Source organism: Camelina sativa, chromosome 10 (assembly GCF_030686135.1).
Source record: "Camelina sativa cultivar CO46 ecotype springtype chromosome 10, ASM3068613v1".
NCBI classification, from domain to species: Eukaryota; Viridiplantae; Streptophyta; class Magnoliopsida; order Brassicales; family Brassicaceae; genus Camelina; species Camelina sativa.
In genome coordinates, this window is record NC_141889.1 from 186860 (window position 1) to 206535 (window position 19676).

Here is a 19676-nt window from a genome sequence, read left to right on the forward strand (position 1 = left end):
TTTACAAGAGATTCGGAAACTCAACTGAGCTTAAGGAACACGAGTTAGGGTTTGAATTACTATCAGAAAGTTAACTAACGTAGAGAAGGAGAGGAGATTGGTTGATGAGGCATGAAGAAATTCCCGTCATTCTTGAAAGTGAATTTGCCTCTCTGCAACACTTGCCTCTTTTTGGAGAGCTGAATTAACTTTACGAAGAAGACTTGGTGTCTTTGGGTTTGTTGTTTTTCATGTCAAACTGTTCTATATATAATCTGACCTTATATAATGAAGCTTATATAAAAACTGTATATATAACTCAGTGTTTAACATATTCAAAGTGCCGTCCATATTCTAGTTTTTTGCTGATGCGGAATCAAACTTGAGTTTCGATCAAAATGATGTGATCGATCTTTTACAGAGAGGAGAAAAGTTAAAAGATAAAAATTCTATAAAAAAAACTTGAGAAGAAAAAAAAAAGGAAAAGATAAGCCTATCATCTTTCTTTATCTACTACATACAGTAATGGCGCCTTCTGCAGAGCCTGCAAAGACAAAATTTACATCACAAGTCACAACCCTATGTCCCTCCCCTATGTCCCTCCGCTACAAAAGTCTCCGGGAGAACAAAGGTTTCATCAAGTGCAGTCACCTGGCTTTTGGGGCATCTTCGGCTTTTGTCAGATCATAAAAACCCAAAAAGCAGAGAATCAAAATCAGTCTTCCCATGTAATGTACAGAGAGGGGAAAAGAAACGGAGCGATCTGCTGCTTATGAGAGGTCAAACGATCCTTGCCCTTCATTGATAGCGTAGAGCAGTTTCTTGTACATGATTTCCTGTTTCAGATACATACAACTCGTCAGGGTCACCAACAACAACCACAGTAACATCGTCTCAAGGGAGATATATACAAAGAGACATGACTCACCTTAGTGGAATAAGGAGGGAGCTTCAGGTAGTTTGCGCAAGTCATGACACTGGGCAAATCATCATCTGCTGTCTCCGAAGCCCCTGCTCCGTTGACTGCTGCACTTGAGGTCGATGAGTGCTGAGCAGCCAATAAGACACAGCAATTTTAGAATCGCATAGAAAATCAATACATAACAACGCAACGTCAGCAAGATACCAATCCCATCTGAAAAACGCTTGCGAATGCAAACAAAAACAACAAGGAGTGTCTGCTCTTACAAAAAAAAGAGCAAAAGACTTTGCCCACACATAGATGCCTTCCGACATATGCTTGGTGGATAAAATTGAACATGACTTGGGACCGGTTGCCTAAATTACAAAAATGACTCACAAATAAGTAAGGCTATTTTTTTTTTTTTTACCTTTCTCACAATCGTGAGCTTTGGGTTCAGAACAGCTAAGCCACCAGGAGGAAGCCTAGGAGCTCCAGTTACGAATTGGCAGAAAGCCCTCTGCTGATCTGCTGTTAGTTCTCCCATGATCTCCAGTAACTACAGTGTGGGGTGAAAATCAGAATCACAAAGGAATCAACAGTTCAGAAGCGTAAGTATAGTACGATATGGTTTCTAACAACTCAATGGATAGAGAAAAGTAACATACGTTAATGATTGCCGGACTTTTGGCAGTATACCCGTGATCAAATTTGATATGTTCACCAAGAGTCTCCGTCTGCAAGAAAATAAGATATTAGAAATGGTAGCTTCAAGTCTCTTAATTATGGGAAACTGAATAGTGAAAAAATCACCTCCCACAACTCTCTACGACCACACAGCAAGTAGTCCAGCTCAGACGGGGTGAATATTTGTAGAGATGTTATGTCAAACACCTGATAATTAATTATGGAGGTAAAACGTTAGAGGTCAAACTAAAAAAAAAAAGAAAAACAGAAGTCTCCAATCCACAGAATCATCTTTTTCGACATTATGTTTAAAAGCCAAAAGCAACATAAAAGAAAGAGACAACGAGACTGCTAACCTGATTGAATCCAGATCTGAACGCTTCAATCTGCCGAGCTACTCCTCTCTTGACAGTAGCATCAACGACAAGGGGAATATACTCCTCAAGATTAGTAATATCAACCTGTCATAAAACAGCAAGTCATCAGCAATCATGGACAAGTACTACACGAATCGGAAGAGATGGGGTTGTTAACTAAGACAGTACAATTTCATCTCCTGGTCTCAGAATGTACTCAGGATAGCCAGGTAGTGTGAAGTCCAAGCAGAGATCTTCTATGCGGGATCCACGTAAACATAAATCAGAAACTATGCTGCTGTTGTCACCACCTACTGCCTCCAGATAGTGCTTGCGGGCAACAAGAACACGCAGCTCTTGCAAGGTCTTACCAAGTTCAGCGTCAAATAATACAATATCATGCAAATCAAGCTCCTGCTTAATTGAGAAAAAGAAAAGAGGACAAACTTATTATCAAAGGCCAACAAAAGTGAAAAGTATAAACCATATTTCACTCTTAACTAGACAAAACACTTCAAGTAATAAACTCACTTGACCAAGAATAAGCTTATAAAACGCTGTACTCAGTGGGACGTCCAACAGCCGTCCATCTTGAAGTGCTTTGGCCATCACACGCCCTAAAAGGCGGAAATATTCAATGACTTTATGAAACTGACCACCTTCAGATACGTCAGCTGTTGAGGGCCAAGGCCGAGGAAACAGCCCAAGTGGGGCCTGAACTATCTCTCTGTCCCTAACTGCATATGACTTTCCGTCTTCAATCTCATCTCTATCAATTTGCATAGATACCTTGTCACCAGAATTTGATCTCCACATCCCAAGGGCAACCTTTTGCAGATCATGGCTTAGAAGTGTGTAAAACTCAAGTGTAGGGCCTAGACCAGTACCAACTTCACCAAAATATTCTACTTCGAGCACAGCTTTCTGGCTAGAATACATCTCCATAACCTTTGCAGCAGAATCTAATATCCTATTTCGGGATACTCGAACTTTCTGGCGCTGCAGTCTCCCTATTCTCATCTCTCGTTCATTTGTAGACCCACTGCCGTCAGCACCTTGCTGCTGCTGCAAACGATTCAATGCACGAGACAACCCAAAAGCAGTTGAGTAGAAATACTGTCTCCGGGTCTGAAACGGAAACAAAAATGGGCATGCTCTAGTCAACTGGTAGCACCAAGAGGGAAGACTTCCACTGCACAAAGCAAGCGCATCCTGGATTTGTCGAGCTAATTTGGGTGTAAGTTTGCTATTAACAAATTCGTCATGAGGAACCTTAGCAGCAGTTGTACTCAGATCATCTAGACTTGCAATTTTACCCTCTGCGAAACGATCAGAAACAGTTTGGGCTCTTAAACGAGGGCAAAGCTGATTTAAACCCTCTAACACACGTAACAGCGCCAGAACATTATATGTCGAATTTGATTTCTCAAGGTCGCATGGAAGCTCCCCTTGTAATATACTATCCAAAAGAGATGCCCTATGTGACTCAGATTCTACACTGGAGTTGGTAGTTGCAGACTTTGCGGATTTCGACGGTGTGGTAGAACTTGCTCCACCAACAGACAACCTATTCACTTGGCTGTCTGGCCTCTGGTACATGATGGTGTAAATGTCATTAAATCTGCTTCCATCACTTGAGATGAGATCACTGCCACCAAACCTGTCATCATCATCTTCATCAAGCATAAGTTGTCGCTGTACAGCCTGATAAATTGTCAAATGCCTACTAAGGTGCTTTCCTCCCGCAGTAAATATCAACTTAGAGGGCTCATCTGAACTCCGATACAGGGTACATCCATGCAAGTCCCTACTTCCCCTGATACCTCTACCAGTGGCAGCTCCAAGCCCAGCCATCGCCGCAGCAGCAAAGGATAGTGCACCCCTAGAACCATAAGTATTCCCAATGCCAGCATCAGTAGAATCAGATCCCCTTGCTGCTGCAGTTCCACTAGAGCCTCCTGAAGCTGGATTCATTAGTCGGCCGCTGGTTGCCAGACCATCATCATCCACTGAGTCCGCCAATTTCACATCATGCACTTTATCAGGCGTGCACATGGGAAGACTGTCATCCAAAACCTGGAAATGAAGGTATTAAACGAAAATCAAACCACATGTAAGGTACAAAGCCAACGTGATTGATAGCAGCCAGGTAAATCTGAGTAATAGTGGTATAAGCTAGTAATTCTTTTTGGTGAAATAATCCAAATATATGAAAGCTGTTGAGCTTTATTGCTGCCAAATGCAATATCTATTATGTTGTTAGCAAAAACGACAATCACAGAACATAATGTACATATTGGAAAAAACAAAGGATGACTTACATCTTCATTATCATCATCTTCATCATCAGAAATGTCATCCTCTTCAATCACCAAGGCATCATCAATTTCGACTGGGGATATATCCAATTCCTCATCCTGCAAGACATACAAGTACGATGGTGCTGAATAAGCAAATCACACCACAACATAATGATGTAACGCAATAAACAACCATGTAATTAAAAAAACATAGCACTGTAACATGCCTCAGAGCTGGAGTCTCCGCTAGGTGGTTTCATTTGAGTATCTTTGTCAAGGACAGCTCTCCTTTGAACACTGCTCCTTGTTTGAGGCCCCTTATCCGCTTGAGCCGGCTTCATCACGCCTTTACCTTTTCCTTTTGATGAACTCGTACCTTTCTCATGCACAGGATCTTTCTTTGAGGGATCACCTATGTTAATTGCAGATCTCGATCTAGAAGAATGCCGACGAGTGGTGGAAGCTGGAGTTGACGAAGATGGTGCTGAAACACCAGCACCACTAGGTAACGCGCCTGCCTCTGTATTTCCAGCAGGCGCTGCCGGCTTTAAACCAGATTCACTGCGTTGAACTCGGGGCCAAAGAAATTCCTCCACTGCTGCCATGCTTGCCAATGGATCTATAAGTACAATATTAGAGGAGTAATCACGTAGCGTCTTTTCTCCAGGTGCACGGCATAATCGCAACTTTAAAGGATGTGCCAAAGCACTCAGTCCCGATGAGAGCCGAGCACTTCCACTTAGTGACCTTGAGGGATGGCTAAGGACAACGGGAAAGCGTTCCAGTGATGATAAAGCATCTTGGAGTTTCTGAATCAAAACTGTCATAGGAGGGACCTTTCCCTCATTACCATCAAATGGAAGTGCAACTTCTAGAAAGGCTTTGAACCTTCTGAGCCCCTCCTGGCGAAGTTTGGGAAAATTAAGTTCTGAGATCTTCTCTTTGGAAAAGTAGCCACGAGAAAAGTAGTTAAGCAATGCTGCAACCACACCACTGCCAACAAACTCAAAAGTTGAGACACCATCCCCTTTACTTAGCTCGCCAAGTATCTCAGAAATGATACCAATCAAGTACTCTTCCTTGCTAGCAGAGAAATCGCCAAGGCTAGCCCCAGACGCTTTAGATTTTCCCTTTCCTTTCAATTTATGATCATCTATACCAGCAGTTAGCTTCTTGCAAAGATTCTTCAGATGTAAGAGATCATCCGTAACTCCAACATCAAGATCCCCACCATCAGACGGGAAGTACTTGTCTTTGAATGCTTTGGCACAGGAACTAACTGTTTCCCTCAGCATAAAGCTGGCTGTAGAAGAATCCAGAGAATTATGGTTTGCACCTATGTTAACGGACGCAGAATTCTTAGGCTCTTCCGACTGGTTTCCATCAGAACTGGCATTACTACTTCGCCGTCTATAACGCCTAGATCGTGCAGATCCGGGAACACAGTCATTTTCCTTATAAATAGGTGAGGCATGAGAAGTTTTACCAACCAAGACAAGTTGATCTACAGCATGGACCACCCCTTCCCTCACAAACACTTTTGAGAATGTTTCAGGAAGCTTTTCCATCAAAATCTCTGCAACTTGTAGAGCAGGAACCAAGACCTGCGGGTCTTTCCATGCCAACACACCAGCCAAGAAGCTACATAGGGAAAAATGTAAGAAGTTGCACACACTGTCATGTCAAACATAATTTATACATAAAAAGCATACCTCGAAATATTTGTGTCGCCAATTAGAGACTGAATCATTTCTGAACTGCTGAAATACATCAGCTTTCCAATGACTGAGAGACATTTATGGCGAATAGTACCATTGACACTAGAACCATAGATCTGTTGGAAAAGAATACAAGAATAGTTAGACAAGACACGGTGGTATGAGCATTATTTTGTAGCCAATGCAGAGAAAAATTACCTGCACTAAAACTGGAAGAAGATCCAATCCAAATTGTTTCAGAAGTTCAGGCTGATCACCAAGTAATTTTTCTCTAGGTGAAATTTTTAGAGCATCTTCTTGTTTCCCTGAAGTACTTGGACAAGATTTCTTTTGGCTTGAACCTTTCACATAAGTGTTTGAGCTAGTAGGAAGAGAGATAACTCCTTCAGGCAATGGAGGGAGGAGCTCATTCGCTAGGTTGACTATCTCAAAAATCTAAGATATAAAGCATCCAAATATTAGAGACCACGAGATAAAAAAAAAAATAAACCAGACAGAAGTACATTGATGAAACGCTTCTCCCTATATTACATCTAACATTAGCTCAGAAAACAAGTACAAGTGTATTGAGCTACCTGCTCCAAAATAAGTATAGCACATAAGAACTGTAGAGTGTGATCAATCCACTATACAAACACCTCAGTAAAATATTGTAATACACAAAAAAAACTAGGATACTAAACCTGAAATAGATAACTTATCCTAAAATCTAAGCTATTCTTATTTCAATCAGGTGTTGAACCAAAAAAAAGTAATTTTTTTATCAAGTAAAATCAGTACCTGGTCTGCAGGCCGGCTCAGTGCTGGGGATACAGATGCATTAGAAGAGACACCAGAACCCAACAGAATATCCTTAAGAATGCTACTAATACCGAGAAGAAGTAATGTCCTAAATCCAAGAGGTGACCCGCTCGCACAGGTAGAAAGTAATCGGATTAACCCCTGAGCACAATATGGTGAATATGTCACCTAGAGTATAAATGAAGATAAATAGAATTCACGAAAGATTTTGCTCGTACCGTGTAAGTTGACACGCTAAGAGATGCTTGCCCACCACCGCCTGAATTGCTCGTGGAAATCAGAGATGCAGCTTGAGTCACCAGGCCGTGGTTGCATAATTCATCCAATTTCTCAGGATACGGTGCAAATGCTTCGGCAATCCGAGTCAGGCATATAGAAGCATATTCCAAAACCTGCCACCATACGAACACATTATGGAGGGAAATAGTAGTACCATAAAATAACAGAAAGTAGGTCAACAATTACCTTCGAATCATGATACTTAAGTAGGTTTGTCAGTAATGGTACAGCTTCCATAACATAATCAGATGCATCAGAAGGTAGTTTCTTGCACATATTAGCAGCAGTAGATAGTGCTACACGCTACAAGAAGCCAAGGAATATGTGCATTAGATACACGTGTATGTATGTATAGCATAAAAGAGAAGTTACAAATTTACACACCTGGACACCAGTGGAGAAGAAATCCAGATACGAGAGCACAGCCATAAGAGCACCAGCTCGCAAACAGGCAGTTGGGTGCTCCTGAGATATCTTTTTGAGAGCTTGCAGGGACTGTTGTTATAAATACGAATCAAATTTCAAGTTATTCGAGATGTCAGTCGAAAAATTAAATTCAATAAAACTCAAGAGAGCCAACCTGCTCGGCTAAGTCCATGTATTCAATGGTTAGCAATCTGGCGACTAAGCATGAAACAGCGCCGTAATGTACAACAGCAGCACAAGAAGACGGCAAGACATCACAAAGATGGGTAAGGGCCCTGGCTGCAAGAAGCATAATGTCGGGGTTGCTTTCATGGTTGAGGAGACCCACAAGAACAGGGACGAAGGAGTCAACAGAGAAAGTGCTAAGTGAGTCTTCGGTCCCGATGGATAACATCTCGCAAAGCTGGGTTAAAGCCTCGACCTGTTTGCCCTCTTCTCCTTCAGAGCGCAGGCCGGAGAGAATCTTCTTCATCCGCCCGTTTAAATGGGAAGAAGAAGCAGAGCCGATACCGGAAGAAGGGAGCAAGTCATCCAATCCAGCTCCAAGCTTTCTGAGCAAGCCTTGTAAAGCACTGCTGGCAGAGCTCATGTTAGGATGCATGAAACCGGGGTTGCCATCCTCACAGTCGTTGTCGTCATCGTCGGCGTCAGCGCTCCTAGCAGCGGCGGCGGCGGCAGCATCCATGTTGAGTTGTTCTCTGGCTCGGTCTCTCTCCCTAATCCTGACGTCATGTTCCTTCTCCTTGCCCTTGTCGGAATTGGTGTTATCGTTGCCACGGTTACCTCGTCCGCCTCGGCGAAACCCAGAAGAATCAGTGGAGGTGTCCATGGGAGTGGGAGCGGGAGCAGGAGCAGTAGCGGCGGCGGCAGAGCGAGAAGAGCGAGAGCGGGTGGTGGAGGAAGAAGGGGCAAGTGAGGAAGAAGAAGAAGAAGAAAGACGAGCGCGTTTGCTGCGGGTGGTGGGACCGGAGGAAGAGGCAGAGGGAGAGGGGGAAGAAGAAGAAGAAGAAGGGGCAGTTGAGGTCGCCTCCGCCCGCTTGCGGCTCCGAGTTTCCATACAAAGGAAGAAACCCCGAGTTTCCGATTTGCTCGATCAGAAGAAAGATTCTGATCGGACGCTCGCTCGCATCTCAATTTGAAACCCTAATTTCCGGAATCAAATAAGAAGAAGAAGAAGCTCGAAGAGAGGAGCTATTGAAAAGGCATGATGCAAAATCGAACGAATTGAACAAAATTGGGGATTGCGATGAAGAGAAGACGGAGGATCTAATCAATTGGAAGCAAAGACGATGATGATGATGATGATGATGATGAAACAAGGAAGGAGACAGATTTGATTAGAAGAAGAGAACCCTAAAATCGTCGAGAGAGGAATATGAGAAGAATACGATGCCGTTTCTGACCTTCCTTCCTTCCGCATAGAAAGAGAGCTTTTCACAAGGATGATGGATACTGACCCGACCGACCGACTGACACGGCCTTCCGCTACGTGTTTTTTTGGGTCTTCGCTTCGCTCCCTCCCTCATACGCTGCCGTTTCATATATGGCCCGCTCCAGGGAAGATCATAGCCCAGCCCAACATTTAAGTGGGCTTATACATCTGTTACAGTGCTCTTTCTACAACCATTCATGGGTTTTCACTTTTCAAGCCCATTTGAACTTTACTTTCTTCTCTATTTTGCAACTACACCTCAGCAAACAACTATCTATCTCTTAACACAAATCATTTATACGTACCAACTCTATGTATATAGCAAAACTATACATTGTTATTATCTGAGATTGTGGGAGGGAATCTAGCTGCAATTCCATATCTACTTCATTCCCTCCCAAAGTTTTCTCATCGTTGATTGATTTTTTTTTTTTTTTTTTTTTTTTTTTTTTGACCTCAAAGACAATCATCGTTGATTGATTCTTTCCGTTAATTTGCCAGTACTATAACATCTCTTTTTCTACAATATTGGCTTGTAACCAGCATTTCATTTACCAATTAACAGCCCAACAATTATGTGATTAAAATATATATATATATATGAGCTGTGTACGCATAATCAAATAACTTCACACTTATTTACATTTGGTCGATCTCTGGACCTCTCTATCCCTATTTATATACACTCTATAATCTATATACATATTTTTTTACAAGCTAAGACATATCTATACATATAAGTAGATATATATATATATGGTGTGGTGTGACCAATTTATGTATATAATTAATCATCCACCGTCACCAACCATCCACCTTATTTTCACGTCTCGTTAGGGAAACTGATCATAATAGCTAGTAGTATCTATCTTACTCTGCTGGAATTGAAATCCCATTTGTAATTAATTTATCACACAATTGTTATGCAAATTAAACTTAAAACTTTTTCGTTGGTCGTCAATAAAAACTCTATATACCTCGACTTCGAGATCGATCAAGCTGATCTTAATTTAAAACATCTTAACTAGTACGCTAAGTTAAAATTAAATTCAGAAAAAAAAAAAAAAAAAAAAAGTGGAAGGTGAACCAAAATCCCTCGTCCCCAACTGCACACGGACCTTATTAATATAATCATGTAAACTATTTATAACTTTTAATATCAATATACATATATACTTCAAAAAATGACAAAATTAATAATCACTACACTATCGTTCTCCTCTCTCTCTTCTTAAGAACTCGCTACCGCTTTAGGTTATCATCTCTGACCGGCGCGTGTGGGCTATCGCGGCCATGACGTCGGTTCGGCTTTAGTTTTTTGCTTAGCTTTCTAGCTCTACTTTCTTTTGTGGGGAGATATCTGATTTTTCCAGTTTTTCTCTTTTTAGATCTAGAATTTGGTTTGTTTGGTTTTGTTGCAGGAATCAGTCTTCTTCTTCGCCTAAGCCTTCTATGGCCTAAACCGCGATGGCTCTAAGTCACTTACAGTCTATGTGGTGGTGATTCGGTTTCGGCGACTTATAGTTTTAAGTTTCCTCACACAGCTTCAACAAATCGGATCTAGGGCGAGATCCGCCCAGATTTGAGTTCTTCTTACTGGTCTTAGTCACTTAGTTGACATTTCCGACCATGACATTTCCGACGATCTCTTAATTGAGGCCTCGGAATTGAGGTTTCCATCACGCCGCTCAAGGTTCCCCAAGGTTTCTCTTCTGAAGACTCTAAATCACCGAGTGAGGCAAGATGATCGTAGTCTTACAAGGTAAGGGTCAGCTCCAGTGTCCTTAACTTTATAATTCCTGCGATTTTGGTTGGGATCAGACAAAAAGAAGATTGATTTCTTTATGTAAAATCTACTACCTTTCTTAGGTCTATCGTTTTTTCTTTTGCTCGTTTGTCTCCCAAAGTTGGGGCTTAGTTTCCGAGTACTTTATGTCTCGCTGGATTGTTTTCCAGAAGAGTAAAGTTTCGTCGGCTTAGTCTCCAGAGATTAAAATCCTGTCGCCGGTATGTATCCCACTTTGTACTCCAATTAATTCTTTATTAAAATATATTTGAAATGAAAAAAATAATAATAATAATAATCACTACACTAAATTATTATTCTTATAGCGCTTCTATTATATACTATTTGACACACAAAAAAACAAATTGTTATATCATCGCCACATCGCTATTTCTTCCACGTCATTTACAATACCATTAGTGTTAAACTCATATATTTATTATTCTAAGATAAGTAAGAAAGATAAACAACAGAAAGAATCATTCACCATAACAACTATTCCCATGAGGTTTGATAAATAACGCTTCGCATATATTAATAGTGTTTATGCGCTCGATCTTTCGTAAAACAAAACTACGAATTAGTCTTTTAATTTAGTTGAAAGAATTAAAAAAAAAAAAAAAGAGTTAGAATTCAATTAATCAAGGTTAAATAATTAATGAACGTGATGAAAAAGTAACTTGTGGTTTTATTTTAATTCATAAGTAAATGAATTTAACTTTTGGTGCTGATTTGAAGAATCTTGGCCTGTAGCTGAGGGAACCTAACGCTTCTAGAAGAGAGCCATCCATCATCATGCATGAGGTGAGTGATTGATTGTATACCAATAGATTATTAAACAAATTGAAATGCAACTACTCTCTCTCTTTTTCGTTTTTTTCATCTTTTTCAATTAAACCATTTATTTATTTTCGTTTCTGCTCACATTTTTTTCCACCTAACTTACCAAATTTCACAATGTAGTTCCAACTTTTTCTTTAACATGAACAATAGATACTCTATATTTTATATATTCTCTCATAATAATTATTTGTGAATTTCGTTGTTCAAATTCTTTTTTGGCATACGAAATTACAACAACATGTATGATTATTAGGGCATCTGGGAACAGTTTTAGGTGTTTTTAGAATAAAAATATTATGAAAATAATATAAGATCAGTAGTTTAGATCTTTTGTTAAGAAGTTGGTTATTGGGAGAATATTTTTAAGATCATAAGATTTAATAATATAATAATATTAAACATATTACAATTATAAAAACTTTAAAAAATAACATTTAAATTGCAAACTTAAAAAATTTATACTAAAATTCAAAATACAATACCAAATTTTTATAAAAAAAAAACAAACATATTACCTAATTTATTAAAACACACAAACATTTTTATTTAAGACCAAAAATTGTTATTATTTTTATTTAAGACCAAAATCTCAATCATTCTCGTCATGCCACGTAAACAAAGAACACTCCTAAAATCTGTTCTTATTTAAGACCAAAAAATATGTTCTAAACACATTATTCAATAAATTTATTAATTTATTAGGTTAGAACAGCCAAACTGCCATTGCTAATGACCTTATAGTGCTATCTATCGTATTCTAAAAATATACTACTATACAAAATTAATAGATCCGATACAGCTGTCCAGATAAAAGTGTTAACATTGTCCCAAAAAATATCTGTTAAGTCTTAGTTTTTCAAGTCTCTAATACTAATAAGAAGTTGGTTAGAGAAAACCAGAAATATTAATTCAAGGTTCTAGAAGGCACATTCTTTTATTTAGATAGTTTCTCATATATATATATATATATATATATATATATGTATTTGTCTTGGTGGTTCTTGTTGTATTGTTTTTATACTCAAAATATTAAAGAAACATGAGCATCATCACACACACATATTTTAAACATGAAGTGCTAGTCATCTGATAGAAATTAGTTGAAAACCATGTATATAAGTTACGATGTCCACACATATAATTAGTTATTTGATAATGCTTTGTTTAATTAGCGAGTGATTGTGTGTATTCGGGTTTAGATCTTAGATATATTTATTATTGATTAGGAAAAAGAAAAATCAATATTTAAATCCAGTGCAGTCTATATATTAGAGAAAAGACTGTTGACTAGTACAAATCTTACTATAGAGGCTATAGTTGACCTGCACTTGTCCAAAAACACTCATTAACTTTACCACCTACCTCCACAACTTAAATTTATCCCTCTTCTTCATTATTGCTGCTACCAAATTTTTATAAGTATCATCTTTCTTTAGTTAGACCAAATTTTTGTTTGTGACCAATATATATCTGGCGGTAAAAGCCATTGACAAACTTTAGGTTATACTGAATTTCAGGTTTTCTACATATGCGGTAACTTTTTTTTAATTTTTTTGTTTGTTTTCTTTCCTACTAGTCTTATTGCAAACGTCATGCGAGTACCTACGAGTTGCAAATAAATAAATAAAAACAAATTTACTAGTTGTATAATTAAATGGGTAGAAGTTAAAGATCCATTTGTCTGTCATTAAATATAAACACCGTCGAATTGACATATATATATTTATATCTTCAAAACTAGCTTATTTTGTACACACTAAAAGAAATTCGCATAATGTAAAAAGGAAGAGATCAACGTAACACAAAGTTGGTAGATAATTTCATATTATGTATACACTGTAGCGATTACTGTATGTCTGTATATATGAACATGACATTTCTTTGATTATAAACATTTCTAAGCGATAAATATAAAATTGTTGTCATGATTTTTTAAAAATGTCATAGCTTTCTCAAAAGACCATGATGCCATATATGTCAAGCTTCTCACTTATTGTACCAAAACGAAAGGCCACCATACACTACTCATTCAAATCCATCCCACCAACTCACATCTAGAAGCAATTACAAGTTCAACTCTCTTTCTCTCTCCTCCCCTATCATCTAGAAGCAATATATATGTGTGTGTATATATATGTATATCCTTGTCTAGCTTTAAGTCAAAACCCTATATAAACTATACACCAAAGCTTTGAACATTCAACCAAACCCCAAAATCCAAGTGCCCCACCAAATGCTTCAATCCTCTTCCACTAGACAAAAAAAAAACAACTTAATCCCTTTATTCCCTTTTAGCTAGCCAAAACCCTCATCAATAAAAGCCAATCCCCAATATATATAAAATAACAAGAAGAATTTGATCATATTGTCTATATATAAGATTTTGTATCAGTACATCAAGAAATAAGATCTCTAGATATACCACAAGAAAAAAAAAAAAAGGTATGGGAAGGTCACCGTGTTGTGAGAAAGCTCACACAAACAAAGGAGCATGGACGAAAGAAGAGGACGAGAGGCTCATAGCTTATATTAAAGCTCATGGCGAAGGCTGCTGGCGATCTCTTCCCAAAGCCGCTGGACTTCTTCGGTGTGGTAAAAGCTGCCGTCTCCGGTGGATCAACTATCTCCGGCCTGACCTTAAGCGTGGAAACTTCACCGAGGAAGAGGACGAACTCATCATCAAGCTCCATAGCCTTCTTGGCAACAAGTGAGTATACACCTTAATTAATTATAAGTCTCTCTATATATATATGGACTTATCTACATATGTATGGTACGTTTAATCAATTTCCAAGTCTAACGAGATTCAATTGTTGATATATATAGATGGTCTCTTATTGCCGGGAGATTACCAGGAAGAACAGATAACGAAATTAAGAACTACTGGAACACACATATAAGAAGGAAGCTTATAAACAGAGGGATTGATCCAACAACTCATAGACCAATCCAAGAATCATCAGCTTCTCAAGATTCTAAACCTACACAAGTAGAACCAGTTACGAGTAACACCATTAATATCTCCTTCACTTCTGCTCCAAAGGTCGAAACGTTCCAGGAAACTGTAAGTACTTTTCCGGGAAAGTCAGAGAAAATCTCAATGCTTACGTTCAAAGAGGAGAAAAACGAGTGCCCAGTTGCAGAGAAGTTCCCAGATTTGAATCTTGAGCTCAGAATCAGTCTTCCTGATGATGTTGATCGCCGTCAAGGCTTAGTGGGACGCGGGAAGTCAACAACGCCACGTTGTTTCAAGTGCAGCTTAGGTATGGTAAACGGCATGGAGTGCAGATGCGGAAGAATGAGATGCGATGTAGTTGGAGGTAGCAGCGGGAGTATCATCAAGGGTACTGACATCATGAGCAATGGATTCGATTTTTTAGGGTTGGCGAAGAAAGAGACGACCACTTCTCTTTTGGGTTTTCGAAGCTTGGAGATGAAATAATTTCATTTTTTTTTTAGGCGTAACTGTACAAAACTTTTGCCTAGAGAAGGTAAAATCTTCACTTTGTATGTGAAAAAAAAAAACTTCACTGTTGAATTTAATATATAGAATATTTTTTTTTTACAAATTATGAAACTTCATTGCAAAAGATAATTTTTATATAGACAGATCGATCCGTGATGAATTTTCCATAGAAAAATAGGGAAGAGTTTATATTTAATAATTTGAAATGTTAAGCCGATATAGAGATCTCTATTTAATGAGAATATTTCGAAACCGTGGCCTAATGATAATTTTATGCTACTGAGATTAGTCAATGCATGAGATAAGAGGTTTGTTGCCTGAAAAACTCATTATCCAATGTTGGAGATAAGCCATATAAGGAGAAAATGTTATAAGTATGGCAAGATGCTTCATCACATAATACTTAGATTATAAGGAGATGATATCTTGTTATAATCTCTATAATTAAAAGATCTAGGAAGAACGTGGAATTCAAATGTTTAATGACAAGTGGAAAGTGAGGTTTGTAATTAATTTGGCACAAGTAGATAATTAAAAGAGAGAAGGTAGGGGGAAACTTAATGTTAGATATATATAAGAGGAAAGAAAAAACTAAAAACCATAAATGAAGGAAGCAACAACCAATGGACCCTTTCTTCTACCAAACTCAATTTATTTCTCACTAACCATCTCCCTACCAACCTATATACCAACCTTTTCTCATCTTTTGTCCACTTGCGATCCCACATATGCATACATGAATGCATCTCAAATACACACATGCGTAACAAGCATACATATATATACTGATATACACACATGCATGCATATCAATATGTACAAGATAGTTTCATTGAATGTAGCCACATGCTTGAAATTAGAAAGAGGGACTCGTAAAGTAAAACATTGATGTTCTATCGTAAGATGTTTGGTAAAATCGGTGTTAAACATGCATGTTTGTAGATCTCCTCGCCTCAACGCTACCAAACCCTGTTTAACACGTACGTTCTCATCTCAAATCCCAAAAATGTTTTTTTTCTTGATAATACAAATATAATCCAATATACTAGTTTCATAGTTTCGAGTATCGGGATTTACAGTTTTACCGTGGCAGTGTTATATTTTGAAAGTTAAAAGAGAGATTAAAAAATTACATAGGATATTTGGGAGATGAAAGAGATGGGAGAGGGAGGAAGAGAGTGGTGAGAACTGAAGATAAGGAAAAAGGGGAAAAGGACAAAAGGTGACCACACAAGTGAACAAGACAGACGCACCTGCCTTTTCTTCCTTTCTAATTGCTTTTTTTTCTTTTTTTTCTTTTAAAATATATAATATATATAAATTATTAAAAAACGACTTTTTCAAAGGTGTTAGGTAGATGCAATAGAAGCTTCTACTAATTTTTCCTCTTTTCTTAATGTTATAGTTGTGACTTGTGAGTCTTACAACTCTTTTTTTTTTTTTGGTTTTGTCTTTCCCTTTTTTTACTCTAAAAGGGAAGAAAGAAATTTTGTCACCAAGTTTCCCCCAAAAAAGTCTTTAACGGTCGCAATTGTCTACTTGATAGTTCCATTCCATTTTCTATTGAAAATAAATTTAGCACTTCCACTTGCGTAGTTTATATATATGTCAATGATCAAATTTACAGTTTGCAATTACCATACTTGTTATTATATGCGAAAGTTTAATAGCCGAGTGCACACATAACCGAATATAACTGATAAAAGATGGAAGAGTAGATTTAAGAGTAAATTACTTTTTTTTTATTTATTTATTGGAGAAGGAAGTGTTTATGCTTGTTTCCCACTTTCATTCCCTCTAAAGAGCCTGTTTAGAGTTTACAACAGAGCCCATACATACATACTTCTGATGAAAATTCCCATTAAAATCCGATTTTACTGCCCACTTTCTAACTCCAATCGGAAACTGATGGGCTTACTTTCTAAGAGCCCATTGACCCAAAGCCCAATTAGACTTAGACGGAAGTAGACAATAACAACAACATCATAGAGAAAGCGAGAAAGCGAGAGGTGATAAAACAAAGGTCACACTGCAGAGAGATTAATTTAAAAACTCAGTTCCCAATCTTCTATCAAACCAAAGAAACAAGAGGAGTTATTTTCTTTTATAGAGAGAGAGAGAGAGAGCCAGCATGAAACGTCTTCAGCTCCTTCCGTGCTTACTTCTTCTTCTCATCCTCACCTTTGCTACTGCTCTCTTCCTCCTCATTCCGCTGCCATTTCAACCAAAATTTTATTTTCAATATCAGAACCTTCTTTACCAAATTAAGAAAAGAAAAAAAAACAACAACAAAGCCGCACCTTTGTTTCATCTGGCAGAGACGCTAGCAGCGCTTTCACCGCTGGATCATTTGGATCCACTCCTGGAAGCTGTGCATGTTCACAAACACTTAGGACCAAAACTATACTATTCTCTTTCAAAATCCAAACTATTATGATGACTCATTAGTTCAAGTAAAGCTTACCGATGAGAGCACAGACGATATGAAGGCTTGATCTCCCAAGAGGTTTCCAGCACCTGTAGCTTCACTTGACTCTTCCCCACTCATCGACATTTGCAGAGCTGCACATGGATCAAGACAAAATATAAGGCTCTTTCATCAACTCAAGCAAAGCAAGGTATCCGTTTTATCTTCTAATTGCCATGATTACACTAGTACCACACAGCTATACTTACCTAAAGCCAGATCCTGGTCCTCATCAGCCGCTTCTGACATGTTAACATCACCTACAGACATAGCAATTGCCTGATCTAGCAACGCACTGTCCTCATCCTGCGACAAAATCTTTGATAGTTAAAAAAGGTTGTATGATAAACACTTTCTCCACCTGTGGCTATGTAAGAATGCTACACACACTATAGAAACATAAAAGCGTACAAAATGAGTAACAACTAACCATTGGTTCAGCGTTCTTCTCAGTGGTCCTGGCAACTGTCTCCTGTGAGGCAGAGGCTGTGTCCCCATCTTTGTCCTTCTGACCTGCCTCATCGGCGGTCTTCTTAGCAGCAGCCTCTTGTCTTGCTCTCTCCTCCTCCATGGAGATCCGAAGGGCAAGAGCAAGCTCTGGATCAATATTTGGGTCCACACCAAAGTCAAAGTCCCCACCTGCTGCAGCTGCAGCAGCTGCCGCAGAAACATACCCACTTGCACCCTCATCACCCGTGAATACAGGGGTGCTGAAAGAAAATTAAATAGTCAACACACCAAGAATAAAATTTCAGTCACAGACAGCCGCGGTAATAACACCGGTCTAAATAATCTAACCAGATAAAATCAATGTTCTTAATTGATTGATGCAACAGCCAAATTTTGCAGTATTGATAAAAGGCCAGACATCAGAGTTCAAAACACACCAAACCACATGCAATGGCAACCTAAACTAGAAAAGTAGAGTAAAAAAAGAAAAACAAAAGAAGAAGAAAGAGGATGGTACCTGAGGAGCACATCAGAGAGAGCATTAGCTCCAGATGGAACATGAACAATGTGGCTACCATCATTATTATTGACAGCAGAAAGGAGGGCCTCGAGCTTCTGAGGCTTTTCCTCATCGTCATCTTCCCCAAAATTGACAATGTCAAGAGAGACACTATTCTTCTTGAGCCTTTTGCCAACTATTTCGAGGGCCTTCTTTTCATACTTGATAGGGCTAAAAAGCACAACACAAAAACATCAGATAAACTAAATACAAAAACTAGCCAGTCAGCGTGCAAACAAGAAAGAAAGTGAGTTACCTTCCAGCAAAAACAATAATCCGCTGGCGTTGATTCTTGTTTTGGCGATGTTTAAGAGCAAGCTGAGCAATCTGGATGGCCGCAGTTAAGTTGATCTCACCCCCAACATCAAGGCCTGAAAAAGATGGAGCAAGTAGGATTAAACTCCAATGGTTCCTAGATGACAAATTAATTAATTAATTAATGGTTCTTAGAAGAAGATTACAAAGACATACCGTGCATACAGGCCAAGATTTTGCCAAGATCGGAGGTAGGAGTAGTCAAAACTCGAACTCCTTTGCCAGCCATAGTCAAAATCCCCACCGTATTCTCCGGATTGGACTGCAAAACGAGAAAAATCCCTTAAAATCAAAATCTCAAGAGGCAAACCCAAAAACAAAACCCTAATAAATCGAATCCAAAAAGTTAGATGCATTAATATATATATATATATACAAACCTGGGTTTTAGCCCCGCAAAGAAGATTAACAGCTTCCGTCTGAGCCTGTAACCTACACGGAGAGTAATCTCCGTTTCGCATCCACTCCGAGTTGTCGATGCATATCATAGTCGCCTACGCAACAAGATCAAAATTTAAGCAAACCCAACATCAAAAGATCAAGCAGAAGAAATCGAGGAGAGATAAACAAAAAGGAATTCGAAATAATCACCTCGAGAACCATTGTGTCGTCGTCGTCGTCGTCGTCGTCCAAAGAGCTTTCCAAAATTTGTCGTAGAGAGAAAGTCAGGAAGGAAGGAAGGAACCTTTTGTCTAATAAGATTTAGATTTTTGGGTAATCTCTTTTCTTTTCTTGTTGTGAGCTTCTCTTTAAATACAGCCCTTTTATTTCTTTCTTTATCCTTTCACACCCCCCCACTATTTTCCCTTTATTTTATTTTCGCCACCACATTATTTTACATTGGTTCTTTTTGATAAATTGCCAAAAACAAAGTTGATATTTTCTAAATAAATAAAACATACAGAAACCAT

The 19676-nt window shown here is 38.5% G+C and overlaps 3 protein-coding genes and 1 long non-coding RNA gene across 5 annotated transcripts; 2 read left to right on the top strand and 2 right to left on the bottom strand.

Annotated features, from left to right (window-relative positions):
- Positions 1 to 268: 268 nt before the first annotated feature.
- LOC104716141 (E3 ubiquitin-protein ligase UPL3) lies at positions 269 to 8965 on the bottom strand. Its single transcript, XM_087468010.1, has 17 exons — positions 7602 to 8965; positions 7406 to 7516; positions 7208 to 7324; positions 6961 to 7134; positions 6722 to 6883; positions 6140 to 6376; positions 5936 to 6057; positions 4451 to 5864; positions 4245 to 4340; positions 2455 to 3999; positions 2113 to 2337; positions 1924 to 2028; positions 1694 to 1774; positions 1549 to 1617; positions 1311 to 1439; positions 908 to 1027; positions 269 to 815 (listed from the first exon to the last, which is right to left on the bottom strand). Exons 1-17 carry the CDS (start codon positions 8502 to 8504, stop codon positions 750 to 752), a joined length of 5676 nt encoding a protein of 1891 aa, XP_087324136.1. The 5' UTR covers positions 8505 to 8965; the 3' UTR covers positions 269 to 749.
- Positions 8966 to 10034: 1069 nt separating this feature from the next.
- Positions 10035 to 11675, top strand: LOC147935687 (uncharacterized). 2 transcript variants are annotated; one of them, XR_015567807.1, is made up of 4 exons: positions 10046 to 10181; positions 10301 to 10641; positions 10749 to 10886; positions 11404 to 11675. It is a non-coding gene; the product is annotated as an uncharacterized LOC147935687 (long non-coding RNA). The 2 variants fall into 2 exon arrangements; XR_015567806.1 differs by lacking the exon at positions 11404 to 11675 and having other exon boundaries at positions 10035 to 10181; positions 10749 to 10948.
- Positions 11676 to 12551: 876 nt separating this feature from the next.
- On the top strand, positions 12552 to 15077 carry LOC104716142 (transcription repressor MYB4). Its single transcript, XM_010433501.3, has 2 exons — positions 12552 to 14215; positions 14335 to 15077. Exons 1-2 carry the CDS (start codon positions 13953 to 13955, stop codon positions 14948 to 14950), a joined length of 879 nt encoding a protein of 292 aa, XP_010431803.1. The 5' UTR covers positions 12552 to 13952; the 3' UTR covers positions 14951 to 15077.
- A 1862-nt stretch (positions 15078 to 16939) lies between these two features.
- LOC104716143 (26S proteasome non-ATPase regulatory subunit 4 homolog) lies at positions 16940 to 19594 on the bottom strand. Its single transcript, XM_010433502.3, has 10 exons — positions 19357 to 19594; positions 19146 to 19259; positions 18922 to 19027; positions 18707 to 18821; positions 18409 to 18621; positions 17872 to 18151; positions 17651 to 17747; positions 17439 to 17536; positions 17275 to 17343; positions 16940 to 17186 (listed from the first exon to the last, which is right to left on the bottom strand). The coding sequence occupies exons 1-10, from the start codon at positions 19366 to 19368 to the stop codon at positions 17133 to 17135; spliced, it is 1158 nt and encodes a 385-aa protein (XP_010431804.1). The 5' UTR covers positions 19369 to 19594; the 3' UTR covers positions 16940 to 17132.
- Positions 19595 to 19676: the final 82 nt, after the last annotated feature.

Coding starts and splice junctions, on each gene's coding strand:
- LOC104716141 (XM_087468010.1), bottom strand. CDS start 8,504: ATGGAAACTCGGAGCCGCAAGCGGGCGGAGGCGACCTCAACTGCCCCT. Junction 1,775..1,923: donor TCAGATCTGGATTCAATCAG/GTTAGCAGTCTC, acceptor ATTAATTATCAG/GTGTTTGACATAACATCTCT. Junction 1,440..1,548: donor AAAGTCCGGCAATCATTAAC/GTATGTTACTTT, acceptor CCCACACTGTAG/TTACTGGAGATCATGGGAGA.
- LOC104716143 (XM_010433502.3), bottom strand. Junction 17,537..17,650: donor GGACCAGGATCTGGCTTTAG/GTAAGTATAGCT, acceptor ATCCATGTGCAG/CTCTGCAAATGTCGATGAGT. Junction 17,344..17,438: donor TATCGTCTGTGCTCTCATCG/GTAAGCTTTACT, acceptor GAACATGCACAG/CTTCCAGGAGTGGATCCAAA.
- LOC104716142 (XM_010433501.3), top strand. CDS start 13,953: ATGGGAAGGTCACCGTGTTGTGAGAAAGCTCACACAAACAAAGGAGCA. Junction 14,216..14,334: donor CATAGCCTTCTTGGCAACAA/GTGAGTATACAC, acceptor TGATATATATAG/ATGGTCTCTTATTGCCGGGA.